The sequence below is a fragment of the Callospermophilus lateralis genome, chromosome 6 (genome assembly GCF_048772815.1).
Source record: "Callospermophilus lateralis isolate mCalLat2 chromosome 6, mCalLat2.hap1, whole genome shotgun sequence".
NCBI classification, from domain to species: domain Eukaryota; kingdom Metazoa; phylum Chordata; class Mammalia; order Rodentia; family Sciuridae; genus Callospermophilus; species Callospermophilus lateralis.
In genome coordinates this window covers 70,244,448-70,259,943 of record NC_135310.1, presented here as the reverse complement: position 1 = coordinate 70,259,943, position 15,496 = coordinate 70,244,448, and the positions used below count along the sequence as shown (strand labels likewise).

General features: G+C 31.9%; 1 protein-coding gene across 4 annotated transcripts in view; it reads right to left on the bottom strand.

The window, feature by feature from the left end:
• The window catches only part of Epha7 (EPH receptor A7), a 163,786-nt gene that overhangs the window by 14,175 nt on the left and 134,115 nt on the right, over window positions 1-15,496 (bottom strand). For 2 of the 4 annotated variants that reach the window (XM_076858415.2, XM_076858417.2), the window contains exons 6-11: window positions 13,778-13,902; window positions 10,839-11,022; window positions 6,784-6,892; window positions 6,086-6,141; window positions 1,613-1,738; window positions 448-633 (exon numbers count right to left, since the gene is read on the bottom strand). In XM_076858415.2, coding sequence (XP_076714530.1) covers window positions 448-633; window positions 1,613-1,738; window positions 6,086-6,141; window positions 6,784-6,892; window positions 10,839-11,022; window positions 13,778-13,902 — 786 coding nt within the window. Of the gene's footprint in view, window positions 1-447; window positions 634-1,612; window positions 1,739-2,959; window positions 3,049-6,085; window positions 6,142-6,783; window positions 6,893-10,838; window positions 11,023-13,777; window positions 13,903-15,496 lie in introns of those variants that run through there. The other 2 variants (XM_076858416.2, XM_076858418.2) reach the window with 2 other exon arrangements.

Here is a 15,496-nt window from a genome sequence, read left to right as displayed (position 1 = left end):
TTCAGTGCTTCTACTAAGCTTAAAAATGTCATTCAGTGTCTGCTTAGAAAGTGGTTGTGATTCACAAAATTAAACCATACGAATAAAAGTCAACATGTACTTTAGACTTCTATCTTGTGAATGAAATGCAAAGAAAATGATACTTCGTACAAAATGTAAAGACTAAACTCTCACTTTTATGCTTTTGAAACTGAATAAAAATATTTCTCACTTGTTCCATGTATTTATAAGATTTATTCTCCAACTTAAACCCTATATTCATTTTACCCAATTGTTTCTGAGGTAGTAGCATAAAAGAATAATTGCTTTAATTAGTAACACACCAAGGGAAAAATGCTCACTTAGAATATATAAAATGTTCTTGATATGATTTTTTTAATTGTGAACACAATAGTAATTTCTGACACTCAGTCCATTCAATTACTGAAAAATACAACCAATATCTACCTCTTGTAACAACTCCTTCCAAATGGACAACATTTGGGTGGTCAAACTGCCCCATGATGCTTGCTTCACATAAAAAGTCTCTCCTTTGTTTTTCTGTGTAACCAACTTTCAGGGTTTTTATGGCTACTGCTACATCTCTTTTCCCTGGAAGTTTCAGACGACCACTGCAGACTTCTCCAAATTCTCCTGAAAAAACAGAATACCCAGTTGTATTTGCATTCTGAGAAATTTCCTTTCTCAAAGTAAATGAATTATATTCTTTAAAGATACTTTCTAATTAAGAAAAAATTGCAAGTTAAAAGAAATGCATTACTATGGACTGGTGATTCTACTTCTCATACAAAATGAAATAGTTTATGAAAAGAGTGTCAAAATGAAATTAAAGATACATTTCAGCTCATTCATAGAAGTTAAGCTTTTCTAAACAATCTGTTACAAAGGCTACTGCTTTTCAATTCAATTATCAACCTTTTTCTGAGTAAACATTTAGATCGGAAGTATGCTATATAATCTACAAAGCCTACTATATCATGAGGGCACATTAGCAGATTCTCAACATTCCTAATGCTTAAAAACTATGAGAAGCAAATATTTATTAATGATTTAAAAGTGTGGACTTTATGTATACTGTTTTTGATAGATTTAAGTGACTGGGATACAAAAAAAAATGTATAATTATCTTGAACATATATAGAATAGAATATGCTCTTTAAGCAATTCATAGATTAATTTTCTAAAGGAATTTGAATAGTATAATAGCTAATAATTACAAACACAAGAAAAAAGACGAAAATAAAAGTTTTGCAAGAAGATTGTAAGTGGAAATGTATATTCCACCAAAATTCAGGAAAATTCTGACTTTTACTTTTTACTAAGTTGTTTCTTAACAATAGGTCAAAACTATTATGAAATAGCTTATGATAGAACATTATCTTAAAAACCCAACAGAAAACTACATGTATACAGATTCTCTGCACCACATGCTTCTTTTCCACTTTTTTTCCCTTAAGATTTTATAAATAAGTACAGCGTCATTGCTTCCAACAGCTTAGGTAAATGCAAAAGTTCTATACTTGAAGTATAATTATTTGCCTGTCATTATGATGTATGACTTTCAATTTTGGCTAAATGGAACAGCTGAACAAGGAAGCTACAACAGCCTTACCTGCACCAATCACACGCTCAATTTTAATACAGGAGGCATCTAGCTCCTTGGCGAATTGATGGACAGCTCTATTTGGGTCCTCATAGGTTTCAGGGTCAATGTAGGTTTTGGTGCCTGGAAATTTAACTGTAATGATGTAAGAAAGCATGACTGTGATGAAGCAAAGCACTTATTGTGCAGTCAGCCCAGGAATTTCATTATGCAGAGTGCTCCTTGGAACAGTGAACTTGCTTCCACATCACCTGATTCACAGCAGTTTTAACAGACTACTTCAGTCTGTTGGCGTATAGGTATTATCTGCAAGCTTCTATAGGTAACATAGGATCCAGCTCATAGGTTCCTAACTGAATAGCTTTTCCAGTAAATCAACAAAAGACATCCACCAAAATTTCTGACATGCCTATCAGACTTGAGGTATAATTAAATTCACTGCTATCATGGCATAGTTCAAGCCATATTGAGGTTTGTAATGGACTTGGAAACACATTTGTAAATCTATCAGTCAGTCAATCAATCAAATTAATACACGGGGAAAAGAAGACATTTCATTTACAGGTAGACTACTACACTGACAGCAATATTAAAAACATTTAGACATCTTACTTATTCTTTTGGTTTATTTTTTTTAAAGACCAACCACTGTTGACATACACATAAAATTAATACAAGATATGAAGGAATGCTATCACAGAATCAAAGAGAAATCTTCTAAAGACATAGTTTCATCTTCACCTTGAAAGGCAATAGAGGCCAGATGTACAAAGTGCAGAAGAAAGTTAGAAAATGTACATTATTCCTGGGATCTGTTAACCAAGTATGACAGCAATTCAAAAGAGGAATTGTTTATAAGACCTTTTAATTATAAGGCTTTGGAAGATCTTAACTGCTATGAAGAGGTAGCCAATATGCCTCACAAAAGGTAGTCAAAATTCAAACAACATAGATTCATCTTAAAAGTTAAAATCTTCTTAAAATGTACCCAGAAGCATGCAGGTAACAGATAATGCTATGTTAACTTTATATCAAATCCAGTTAACAATCATGTATTCCAAATCTAATCATTTGGTTAAAGACAAAGATAAGATAGATAGGCATATATTAATGCAATGAAAAAAATTACACTATATCCTCAAAAAGTCTTTATTGTTAACAAAGCCACCAAACAATCTTTCCATGAAATCTTACTATTTGGAGAACAATATATTTCTTCATATATTACACTGCAGCCTAACTGTGCTTATGTCATCACATTAAATTAAAAGTATATTTTAAAAATAAACATATAACAAACAAAAGGAAGCAGAATGTATAAAGGAAAATGGAATTTAAAAATCTTGGTTTATTCTGCTGTAGTTGATTGGTTATCCAAAATTGATTGTCTTAAACAATTATTGTTGCAGTTTATAAAACTGACAGATGTTCATTTGTTACTAAAGCTGAACATGAAAAAAATAAAAAAAAAACAACACAAGAAGAAAAGAGAGAGGGGACAGAAAGAGAAAAGAGAGAAGAAGGAGTACAGGAAGAGGGGGAAAGAGAAAAAGAGAGAAGGGAAGAAAACAATAGGTTAACCTCCTAGATTGGCAGGCAGATGGAGAAAGAGCCATCTTCTCCCTTTTTTGCTTTCTCTTTCTTTCATTTTTTTTTGAGGGGGTGGGGGTGGGATGGGGGTGGGGGGGTTGTTGTTGTTTGTTTGTTTTTATTTTTTGATAAGAGAGCTAGATTGGAGTTAGCCTTGTGCATTTCAAATGGCTCTTTGATGGTTCTTTATTCAAACTGTCATAAAACATTTTGACAGGCCAAAGCTATTTTGGCATAAAAACATGAAATGCTGCCCAGCTTGGATTCCAAGACATTGTTAGAAGAAATGGTAGGAGGAAACAAAATGTAAATTGGAATTGCTTCACTAAACTCCTCCATTGTATTTATATTTTTAAATGTAGCACTTGGGGCCACCGAGAGTTGAGTGCACCTGATACAAATGACTGGATATTCTATTAAATTCAGTGCTCTAAAAGCCAGTTAAATGGTTGCTTTCAAGTTTCTGTAAAAATTCAATCCAATGTCTTAGCACCTAGGAAAATTGTCCATGTACAATAAAAGAACCCCAACTTGTAAACAGCTGGTTCCCACAGTGTTGTACTTGAGGTATGTTAGATATAATAATAAAATAAAATGAAATATCTGGTTCTTATCAAATGACAAGAAAAGATATCCTTGTAAAATATCAAAGATTACCAGGTTAGGACAGGTTAAGTGCTCTTATTTTTCATATGAATGTTTTAAAATAAAGAAAATATTGACACAGTTTCTGAATATTCTGGTCTGTTCTTATCTCAGTGTAAAAGTGTGATTTTTTTATGCTTTAATACCTCATTTACATTTTTCATGAATGTTAAATACCTTTAAACCACCATAGATATTTTGCCACAGAGATGAAAACTGTTGATATATAGCAAGTTCATCTTTTCTAAGTTAGCTTAAGACATTCACTTACATATTTTTCTTAATTACAAACTGGATGTGAAACATGAAAATGTGAACGGCATCAAAATATTGAAACTGAATGATGACAATGAAACACTAGGCTGTACAACTAGTTTTGGATAAGCCGTGTTTCAATTTAATGTCTACATTAACCTATGAATTAAAATCAAATTAACTAAAATTTGTATCTTTGATAATTTTGTGATATCTCAGATATAGTCAATACATGAAACAAAGTGACATACTGATAATGACAATCTTAAAGAACTGTGCCATTACATTATTTACATGTGGGGAGGATCAAGCCAGGAAATAAGGTCTCAATATTAACCCTCTGTATACATTTTAGACTAGAAATAAAAATATAGGGATTCAAGTTTTGATTCTCCTCTTCCTGTCTGGGGGACTGTTAAAAAATATTTTGTACTATCATGAAATTGGAAAAACTGGGACCTTCACTTTTCCTTTGAAAATTCTAGTTATATGCTGACTATAGTGCTCTCTTCACTGAGGCTTGTCACAGGGAAATCCCTGATGAATTAGCAAAAGGAAGTTAGCACAGTGGGAATATATCGGATAATCCCAGGAGGGTAGCAGAGGCACATGAACTCCCTTATAATCAGGAGTAGGTTCAAATTTTTTAAGTTTGGAACCTCCTATGATCTGGGATACCCTCTTTGAGAAAAGAAGATGCAATTACATATGTGAAAGTGCTTAGGGCCTCCCAGGGTCAGGAATGGGGAGGGAGTCCATGAAATTAGGAGCCCTGAAGTTCAAATATCATGATTAAAAAAATCTACCTCTCCTTTATTTTAGTAATCTGTCACATCCCACATGCCCTTCCTGCCTTTACTGACTGGAATTCTATACCTATTCAATTTGGATCTGTATTACATAAATCCACCTCTCTTTCAAAATCTAAAATCAGGGTAAGGTGGCTTAACAAAAACACATTGAAAAATTTAGGAATGATAAAACGAGTAGTCACAATTTGTGTATTTAAACCTCATTTGAATTTTAAATAAAACAATCACAAGGATATTCTAAAATGATTAGGAATTCTTGATTGATGCTTATGTGTACTTATGACTTTAGGAGGGCATATGACAAAATGTTCTACAATATTGACATAAGAATATGATCAATTGCATGATAAGTGATATTCTTATGATATATATATAGGAAATTTATGATGAGAAATTTTAGTAAGAATCATATCTATGAAGAAAAAAATACATAAAATTGGTTTTAAATATTTTCAAGGATTAAAAATAGAAATAATGGGTTTGAATAGTAATTATTAATTTTCAGAACTGGAATAATTTGATTGTTCGGCTTATTTTACTCTCAGCTCCTATTTTAATTTGCCATTCACATTGCAATGGGAATAAGATCAGCACAGATGGGCACTGTCTTTGGGTCTGAAGTTCTCTTTAGAATGTGATTTCTGATATTAACTTTTAAGAGAGAGGTAACTCAAAATCAATAGGAAAATACAGTGAATTGGAAATACTGTTGTACTCTTTGTGCACCATGAAATATCTATGAGTGATAAACAATTCATACGAGAAAGAGGCTCATTAGTTTAATATTTCATAGTAGCATCACTCATTGGGCAAGAGAAAAGGGTTTATCCTCCTAATCTGAAGTTATATTCTTTAGACAGCAAATGGGGACATGGAACATTTCATGAACTGTTATTAGAATGTTAAGAAATACTTGTGCAAAAGTTTGCAAAAGGAAAAATTGTGATGTAAAAGCAGCTGAATATAGTTCAGTTATATTACATTTCTCAAAACACTTTACTTTTCTGAATTCACATCACATGATTTTCATTTTAAATATCTTAAATGCTTTAAAGCAAAAGTTTGATCTCATATAATGTCAAGCATGATGCATCAGGAATTTGTTCATGCCAATATTAACAACGATATTTGCATTTTATTAATTGGGGTACAGAATAATAAAGAAAAGCCAAACACTTACAATGAAAGTAAAGTTCTTCATCCCCTTCTTGGTCAGCTTTGCTATAACCACAGTGCCTGGAAAAAGCCAAATTTGTGACAATATCAATCAATGATTTTACTTTATATATTTAGCATTCAGTATGAGGTACCTTATTACTTAACAACATACTAGTGAGAACTATAACTTAAAAAGTATTTCCTAATAGATACAAATCCATTTAGTGAGAATATGACAATTCACATGGTTTTTAAAACTCACAGAAAATGGAGTCTTAGTGTAAAACAATGCAAAAGGAACTTTATTTATGGATTTAGATTTATAAATAAATGCATATTTGATTACTATTTCTTTGGGAAAAACTCCCAGTTTTTAAATGGTTTCCACAGGCATTTATTTCAATATCTATAGAGTAAAGCATTTGTTAGGTATTTTCTACATTTTTTATGAAAATATAACTATGAAAATAATCAATAAAAATTTGTCCAATAGAAATTACAATGCTCATTCCCCTTAAACTGAAGGCAATATTAAAACTCTCACTTTGTTTTGATCTTGGAATAATAACAATTTATTGACTTGAGATTTTATATCAGACAAAGAAAGTTTTCATTTACTGTATAAGATTTTAATATATTAAAATCATTAAGTAATAGGTCTATTTAATACTCAAAAGTCAATAATTTTATGTTAAATATTAGAACAATTCCATGTTATACCTTCTTCCAATGATGAAGCCAAACACCATGAACACCAAAATGATGGTCCCTGCCACAGCCACCACAGCAATGATAATAACAGGATTCTGTTCACTGGAGACAGCTGTGGCTGTAAACAGAAGAAAGAGGCTCAGAAATATTCAATGTCATGCAAGAATATAAGAGGTTAAACAGAGTAAGAAATATCTGTTTTATTTATTTCACTTTTAATTTTAAATGAATTCATTGTACACTACCAATGTAAATTTGAAATACACTTACTTTTGCATTTTATATAAGTTGTAAGATTAGAGAGGACCTAGCCTACTTATGAAGCGGCAAATTTTCTGCCAAGTACTTTAAAAAATATTTTGTCATTATTTGTAGATACTTCCTGTACAATACTAAATGGTTCTTACATGCTTATTAATGCAAACTCAGCTGGAGTTTTCTAAAACTCTCCATGGGAATGAGTTCATGTTTCCATGTCCTTTAAAACAGTCTCTGATTAAAATACTTCAAAGTAACACATATTATCATTTCCATTTTTCCAAACTAGCCATGGTTTCCTTATATTGCAATTCACCATTACCACATTTTCCCAAGAGTATTATATTTTCAATAGTGTTATAGACTTGATAAAATCACCAGGCATATAGAACAATGAAAACATATATGCCAATAAATGATCCAGTTACAAATATATAATAAATGAAGTAAAATTAACATGGTTTGCTTACTTCTGAAACAATTAACAGCTTTAATCTTTAAGCAGAATGGAAAATACTACTCCAGTTGGTGGCAAGGGACAGGGTCTCTAGAGTAGGTAGAGTCTATCTTACCATAATAGGCAGCACTAGCTTTGTTTTTGTTCTTTCTTTCTTTTTTTTTTTTTTTTTTTTTTGATTGGCCTTTCTATATTTATTCATGAGTGTCTCCTTTTGACAATTTATTTCTTAAATCTGTATGTCCATGCTAGTAAGAGGTATTTTCTATATTGAAAAACAACAAAAATAGCTGGTCTGATAGTGTCTGAACAAAGGAGCTATATACATATTTCCTAATTTACCATCATGTGATTTGCGTCCCAAGGGAACTAAGCAAAGTTTGGGAAGGAAAAAAAAAAAAAAAAACTTTCAAGGTTTCAAGTTTTAATTTTTAGCCCATTAACACACAACAAAGACAAAATGATTTCAAATATTTTTGTTTGATGGTTTGGTTCACTTTTGTTTTTAATCTGCAGATAGATAGATAGATAGATAGGGAAAATAGAGTAGGAAGGAAGGAAAAAATTATGTACATATGTGTAGAAATTCTTTCCATTCAATCAATATGTCCCATTGGTCTAATTCTCTGCTTGTCTTAGGCTCAGTTTTTCCCTTAGCTTCAGAGTCAGAGCTCCATGAGAAAAATGAACTCAGGTGACTGATGAATCAGAATTTGTGAATATTTATTTATATGTATTTATACAGTTAAAGAGTCAAATTTTAAGTTTTCGTACTTGACATTTATGGCTAATGTTTTCATGTATTTCATGGGTAATAAATTTTACAAGTAATTTGTAAAAGCTATAATCAGAACATCATGGCCTAAAAACTAAAGGCAGTAGGTTGGCTCTTCATACAAGGGAATTTTAGTGTATATGTACAATTGAGTTTAACTTCTCTTTCAAACAGTGCTCAAGTGACTTCTCTTAGGAAGCATCTTCCCTCCTGCCCTAAGTCCTAGTACAGTGAGTCCCACTGCTCTTGGACATGCTCACCATATGGGGCCACACACTCTTCCAGAGCTTAATTGTGTAGTCAGAATTTGTAAACTCCCTCTTTCACTAAGCTTTAAACAGAGAGCACCAACTGTGTCTTGCACCTCTCTATATACACAATTCATTACACAGTACCTCATGCTAAGTGGTTCCCCAAAGGTTGTCTAGGAATCCCTAAGGATCCTCAAGAACTTTCCGGTGGGATCTACAAGGTCAAAATTGTTTTACTATAATAGGAAGATAATATTTGCATTTTCTTGTGTTCTTAAAATTTTAATTTTAATTTTCAACTTGACAAATAGTGATAGCTAAAAGCCATATGGACACGATTGTTTTGGAAGTCCTCAATATTTTTAACTGTAAAAATCTTTCTGAGATCAGAAACTTTGAAAGAGGCTATGCTAAATAATAAAAGCTGGCATGTGAGAACTTTCATGCTGGGAACTACATGTGGCACTTTGTGTATATTAATTTATTTAATTGTCATAATACCCTCTGAGTTGGGTATTGCTATCTCAGCACTGTACACAGAAATAGCTCATTCACCCCAAATTCTATAAATGGATATAGTAGAGGTGAGATGTGAACCCAGCCACATGCCTGCAAGAGATTGGCCTTAGTTGAAAATTGCTGTAGCATATTTTAACAATAAACCACTCAAATGTTTAAATGTTGAAATTATTGCCTAAAATGCTTTAATAATATTTTGGGGCCACTAAGATACTTTCACTTTGGGTCTTATATAATCTATTTTAAAAAGATAATAATAAATCAGAATAGCATTAAGCTCCTCATAGCTAATTATGTGACAAATTTTTCTATAATGCTTATGTACAGCTACAATTTTATAAAACAATTTATATTTCACAATGATTTCAACATAAATTTTATTTTTGTGGCCATAAGTACTATTGATTCACCAAAAAGTAACAAAACTGGGCATGAGGGCACATACCTATAATCCCAATGGCTTGGGAGGATAAATCAGGAGGATCATAATTTTAAGGCCAGCCTCAGCAACTTAGTGAGGTTCTAAGCAACTTAGTGAAACCCTGGCTTAATTTAAAAATTAATAAATAAATGAAAGGTTTTTGAGAATGTGACTCAGTAATTAAGTGCCCCTGATTTCAATTCCTGGTACCCCTCCCCCCCAAAAAAAAGAACAACAAAAATATTTTGGAAAAAAAAATACTACCATTTTTAGGCTTTCAAACAATAAATAAAAGCAAAGGATATTTCATAAAATGTAAAATCTTTGAGGTCAAAGCAATTCTTTGATCAAATCGTATGAATTTAATTTGTTTTTAAAAATTCTTTTAAAAGGTGAGGGAAAAAAATCATATGACATTTTTCTACTCTCTCTTGTTTAGAATTTTATAGGAACACTAGATTGGCATGGAGATGAGGTGAACCTTGTGCCTGAGCAATAACGTGAGGAATGAAGAATTCCCTAGTATAGAAACACAGGCCTCAACCCACCTGAAGCACAGCCAGTAGTGAGTCCCTTATTCTGAACTTGTATTCTAACAGTTAGCGGGGACACACATCTCAAGACACATCTGCTCATTTGTTACATACTACAAAGATATACATGATTTGTTATAATTTTATGTTGCACTACAGAATATCAATCATGATAAAGGAGTTTAAAGTTATTGTTTCTATTGTATATTTCAGCTGAGTGGTGCACACAGGGATATTCATTTACTTATCTCCTTTATATTCTTATATACTGTATTTCTTTAGTATCCTTAAAATATTCCATAACAAAAACGAAGAAAGAATTGATGAAAACAAAAGAAATATAAGTTCTAAGATCTTCTTTCTGAACTCCAGTGTTTGAAATTACTGCTAAGTGACAAGTAGCTTAAATTAACACAGCTCTTGGCTACGGTTCTCTTGTCCACCCCATGTACATCCCAGCCTCATTTGGGGAAATTTTCAGAAGGAATAATTTGATGGACCCAAAGCATGATTACTTTGAAGTCTATGAAAAAATCTTGTGTCAACATAAAAAATGTATAAATCCTGTTTCTAATTCTAACTTCACCTTTATAAAATAAATAAATCCAGTGTATGTTAAAGTAAGTAGTGTAAATTATAAGGTTTGAACATTGCAGGGGGAAAAAACAACAACCCAGAAATAGAAAAATTATTATCCTGAATGACCTTTATAAAGTATGCATGTATGTGCATATGTATTTATTTTTATATGTAAAAATTATCTTGATGCAAATCATCATCCTCAATACTGGAAAAAAAATAAGTCTGAGAGTTATCAAGGGTAAGAATTCAAACCAAAGGTTGTAATTACCTTCAAACATTTTACCTGTAGCTTCCTCTAGCGTAGCAACATCAAGTCTGGGACTGTAATTTCCATAACCTGCAGCAGTAAAAGCCCGAATCTGGAAAACATACACTGTTCCTGGTTTCAGATTATTTATGGAGGCTGAGGTGGACTTGGTTTTTACAGTCGAGTAGGTCCTTTCCCTTTGATCCTAGAAACAATATTTATAGAGAATATTTAATTGTGAATGTAACCTGATAATTTGACAGCCAATTCTGCAATTTATTTCAATTTGCTGTATTGTTTTTATAGAGGCTACATTGTGCCTTGCGGAATATTATAACAGTGAGTTGCTTTTAAGATAATATAAAATCTAAATGTAAAATGCTTGCCTTTGTTCTATAACTTTCAAAGAGAAATACTTTATGAATGAAATAATTATAATGTTTGTTTTTTTGCTTTGTTGGGAAAGTGCATAATGGCAAGAACCATAATATAACAAACTGCCCTACTGATCAAAATGTGAGTACACCTATAAAAACTATGGTTTATGAGAGCTCTTTGGATCATATTGGAGTTCCGTTAATTTTTCTCAAATGTTATACAATAAGCAAAAAGCCATACGCCAAAACTTAAGAAAGTTATTGAATCAAGAAATTCTCTTCAAACCAACACTATAATGATACATCAATTATTTTCAATAAAAACTCATTTCTCACAGAACAAAGCTACTTCTACAAAATATTTCTTAGCAGTACTTAATGGAATGTTTTTAATTAAAAACTCAATATGAAAGTAAATTATCATTTAATTTATGATTTGACAAAATTTTAAATTTAATTCTATTTCCTGTGAAAACTGAGGCTTGAGAAGTTTACTTTAAAGTTTCATTTTCTATCTTCTTTATCTCATAGGCATCAAACACATTGTATGCTCATACATGATAAGCCTAAGAATGAAATAAATATAAAAATTTGAGCATATAGAAAACCTCATCAAAATGATACTTAGATGAATAAAAAATTTAAAATTTCCTTGATGTAACTAAGTTATTTATGAGTAGTTTAAAAGTTAATACTTTATATAACTTTAGAGAGTTTTTATTTATTCTATATAAATGCTCCTATTCAATTTTACTTAGAAATAAAATTGCTCATTGAAATTTGAAAATGTCAGTCTTATGGTTTGATTTACCTTCACAATGATACTTACAAAACTGTAAATAAATCTATACTTAAACTCAATTTCATGAAAGTGACCTGTAATTGTCTTCATTATTATCATTTGTTAAAATGATAGTTGGTATTGTCTATATATTTATCTTAAATAAAAGAATGAGTCTTAAGATGAACATGATGATAAATAGATTATATGCCTGCATACATTACAGCACAATGCAATACCTGTACTGTTTTCCAATAATTGCTTAATTTGCAAATTCACTGAATATAGAGACATCATTTCTGTCATACAAAATAAAAATTAACTATTTAAACACATTTATTTCACAGAATATGCAAAATAGTTCAAATTTGCATTATGAGAAACTTTACTTGAAACCTGTGTTTTATTATCTTTGAAATCTGGTAGTTTCAAGAAAAACTATAACTTGAGGTAATCAGAAAACGTACAACACAAACAATATTAAAAACAGTGATTCCCTTTGAACACACTTGTTGGAACCAAAAATATATTTTCTGGTACCAAAATGAGGCATAGGAATCGAAACTTCAAGCATAAACACCTGATTTCATAATGTAGATAATTAGAAAACTATTTTAAACAATATATGAAAATTAAGTGTAACCTTTAAATTTTTTTTCTTCAAAAGGAAAAAAGTATACTTATTACCAGAGTATTTTGCATATTTCAATTTATTTAACCAAGTCTACTAAATCCTAAAGTTTTCCAAAGCTTTAAGTTTCCATTTAGTAATCCTGTCTACATGGTTAAAATAGTTTGTGTAGTATAGCATTTCAGATAACTAGTTGAGTCAATACTGGCAACATTTATTATTATGATTAGTGAAACAAGAGTAATAGTTGCCATGTTTAAAACCTTGATCCAGGTCTTTCTCTGAGGTGCACCAGGGATATCTGTAACAGGTCTTTTTTATATTTTGTTTTGTTCTCGTTCCACAGGAGTAAATGTACTCATATACTGAGATACACAACTATTTGCTGAGTTCACCTGCTATAAGAAGATTATAGGGGCAGCACTTGAGTTCTAGCCCATTATTCTTCATGGAAGAAGGTGCTAGACATGATTGCATAACATATGAAATACATTTCAGGAAGAATTTAAAGGAGTAAGATAACATTATCTGATTCTTAAATCTGGACAATACTACATAAGTCTCATGCATAATATTCTTATTTTATCACACTTCTAAAGTATTTGATGATATAATTATGGAATCACATAAATTCAATAAATCATTAGGAGTCCAAACAGATATATCAAGAGAAACACTTCTTAAAATGTATTGGGCTGGCTGGGGATATAGCTCAGTTGGTAAAGTGTTTGCCTTCCATGCACAAGGCCCTGGGTTCAATCCCCAGCACCACACACAAACACACACTCACACACACAAATATATATTGGGCTAAAAACAAAAAGCACACAACAAAAATAAAACAAGCAAAAAGCAAAATGTATTGGGCTTTGTAGTTTCTGTTGTACTAACACATCATACCTCTAATTACTATGTATCAAAAATTGAGTAAATACGTTTACTACAAATGGAATAATCAGTTTTGTAAGAGAAATTTTATACACAAAAATCATGATTTTAACAATGAAGCAGAGACTCAGGGAGACGCTTATTAAAAATGGCTAAAATTGACTACAAATTCTGAAGTAGTTCCAAGTTGTTGGCATAATGGCCAACTTTGGTGTACAAAACAGTAGGATGACATGAGACACAGCACACACTGTCGTACATTTCAGCTGCTCTTAGCACTTACTTTCTCGTAATACTTGATTTCATACTCGGTGATGACTCCATTGGGATGCTCTGGTTCCTGCCAGGAAAGCTCGACACTCCGCTGCAGCACTCTCTCCTTCATTACTCCGCTCACTTGCGAGGGAGCTGTTTGGACAAGATGTGTCAATAAACAATGAGAAAATTCACTGGATGCCTCAAATCAAATGTCACAACTGATCAGTCCCATGCTGTGCCAGTTTCATTAAGGTAAAAGAAAGCACCTTTTCATAGCTCACAATTCAGAAGCTAATGAATATTCAAACAGGACCTTATTACTGTTCATAAACCTTAATAGAAATTTAAATTAAAGTGCAAACAGCAGAAGATAGCATTGTTCAAGTTAGTGAAAAATGGAAATGATGGGGCTGAGAATGACAATTAAGCAAATGAATGCTAATTAAGGCTAGAAAATATGATTTCAGATTAATCTCCAGTGATAAACTAAGTCCAAATATTTATTTCATATGCAACAGAAATATACTTTGCAAAAGAGAAAAAATAACAATACTATGTAAGAAAAGACATAAAAAAACAAACCAGCTATTTTATTCTTTAAAGAGATGATCACACTTTTACAAAATGCTTTTGCATTCCAACTGTTTGTTTTCTTCAAAGAGTATAAATTAATATTGGGAAAAATTTGTAAGGGTCATGATGTCAAGATGCAAAAAGTGTGCCCTAAATTAAATATATGCATGAACACCATACACACACATATGAACTTCCACACGTGTACTTTGTACCATATACTATGTAACCTAGGATTCCGGCTTTGGTAGAAGCAATGCAAAGCTACACTCTTGGTTTCTCTTTCTATACAGATAATAATATGCTTAGAGTTCTTTCATTCTAATTAGTGGCATATCGTCTTCTTGGTAGCTAAGGCTGTGGAATGTGGCAAGCTCATTTGCTCTGTCTAATTTGCTCAGTGATGATTAACTAGTTGTCTTCTCTGTCTACACGAGTAGCTGCGCTGGCTTGGCTGAATTTCAGTGGGGTCATTATGTTTCATGTATCATGCTCTATCTCATTCTGTAAAATATTTTAAGGCTGTTAATTTAATTTTCAGATGTCCAAAATTGTTAATAATCCTGCTGACAGAAAAGCAATTATATGAGGCCGAAGCCATTTAAGCAAGCTTCTGATGTTTATCCCTGTAGCTTTATTTTGTTTCTTCTACTTCTTAATATTTTCTTGTATGAATGTCTAGAAAACACATTTTTCACTTCTTCCTGGCCAGGCAATTTTGAAGGAAGGACAGGGAAGATTCATGACTCCCATTTCCTCACAGATTACTAAAAAAAGAGTAACGAGGCAGATTAAGTGGGACAACTTTCCCTTGTAGGGGATGCCGCTACACAATTGACTGTGTTTACAGACTAAATGCATTTTGACTATGTCTTCAATGAAGCAAATTTCTAATAAGAGGTCTTATTTTTGCCACAACTTTTGAACCCTGAGTGTGTACAGTGAAGAATTGGTCGCTAATATGATTGCTCTCTGCCCAGAATGAGTTTAATCTATTTCACAGAGTGGGATGCTTTAAAAGCATGCTTCCTTGGGACAGTGCCTTGGGAAACACAAACCCAACCAATTGTGAGGTGAGGTTACACTTAACAAATAATCTCTAATTCACTTAACAAAGCCATTCAGAAAAATCCGTAGTTAAAAAATACAGAATATTACACAGGAGAAAATT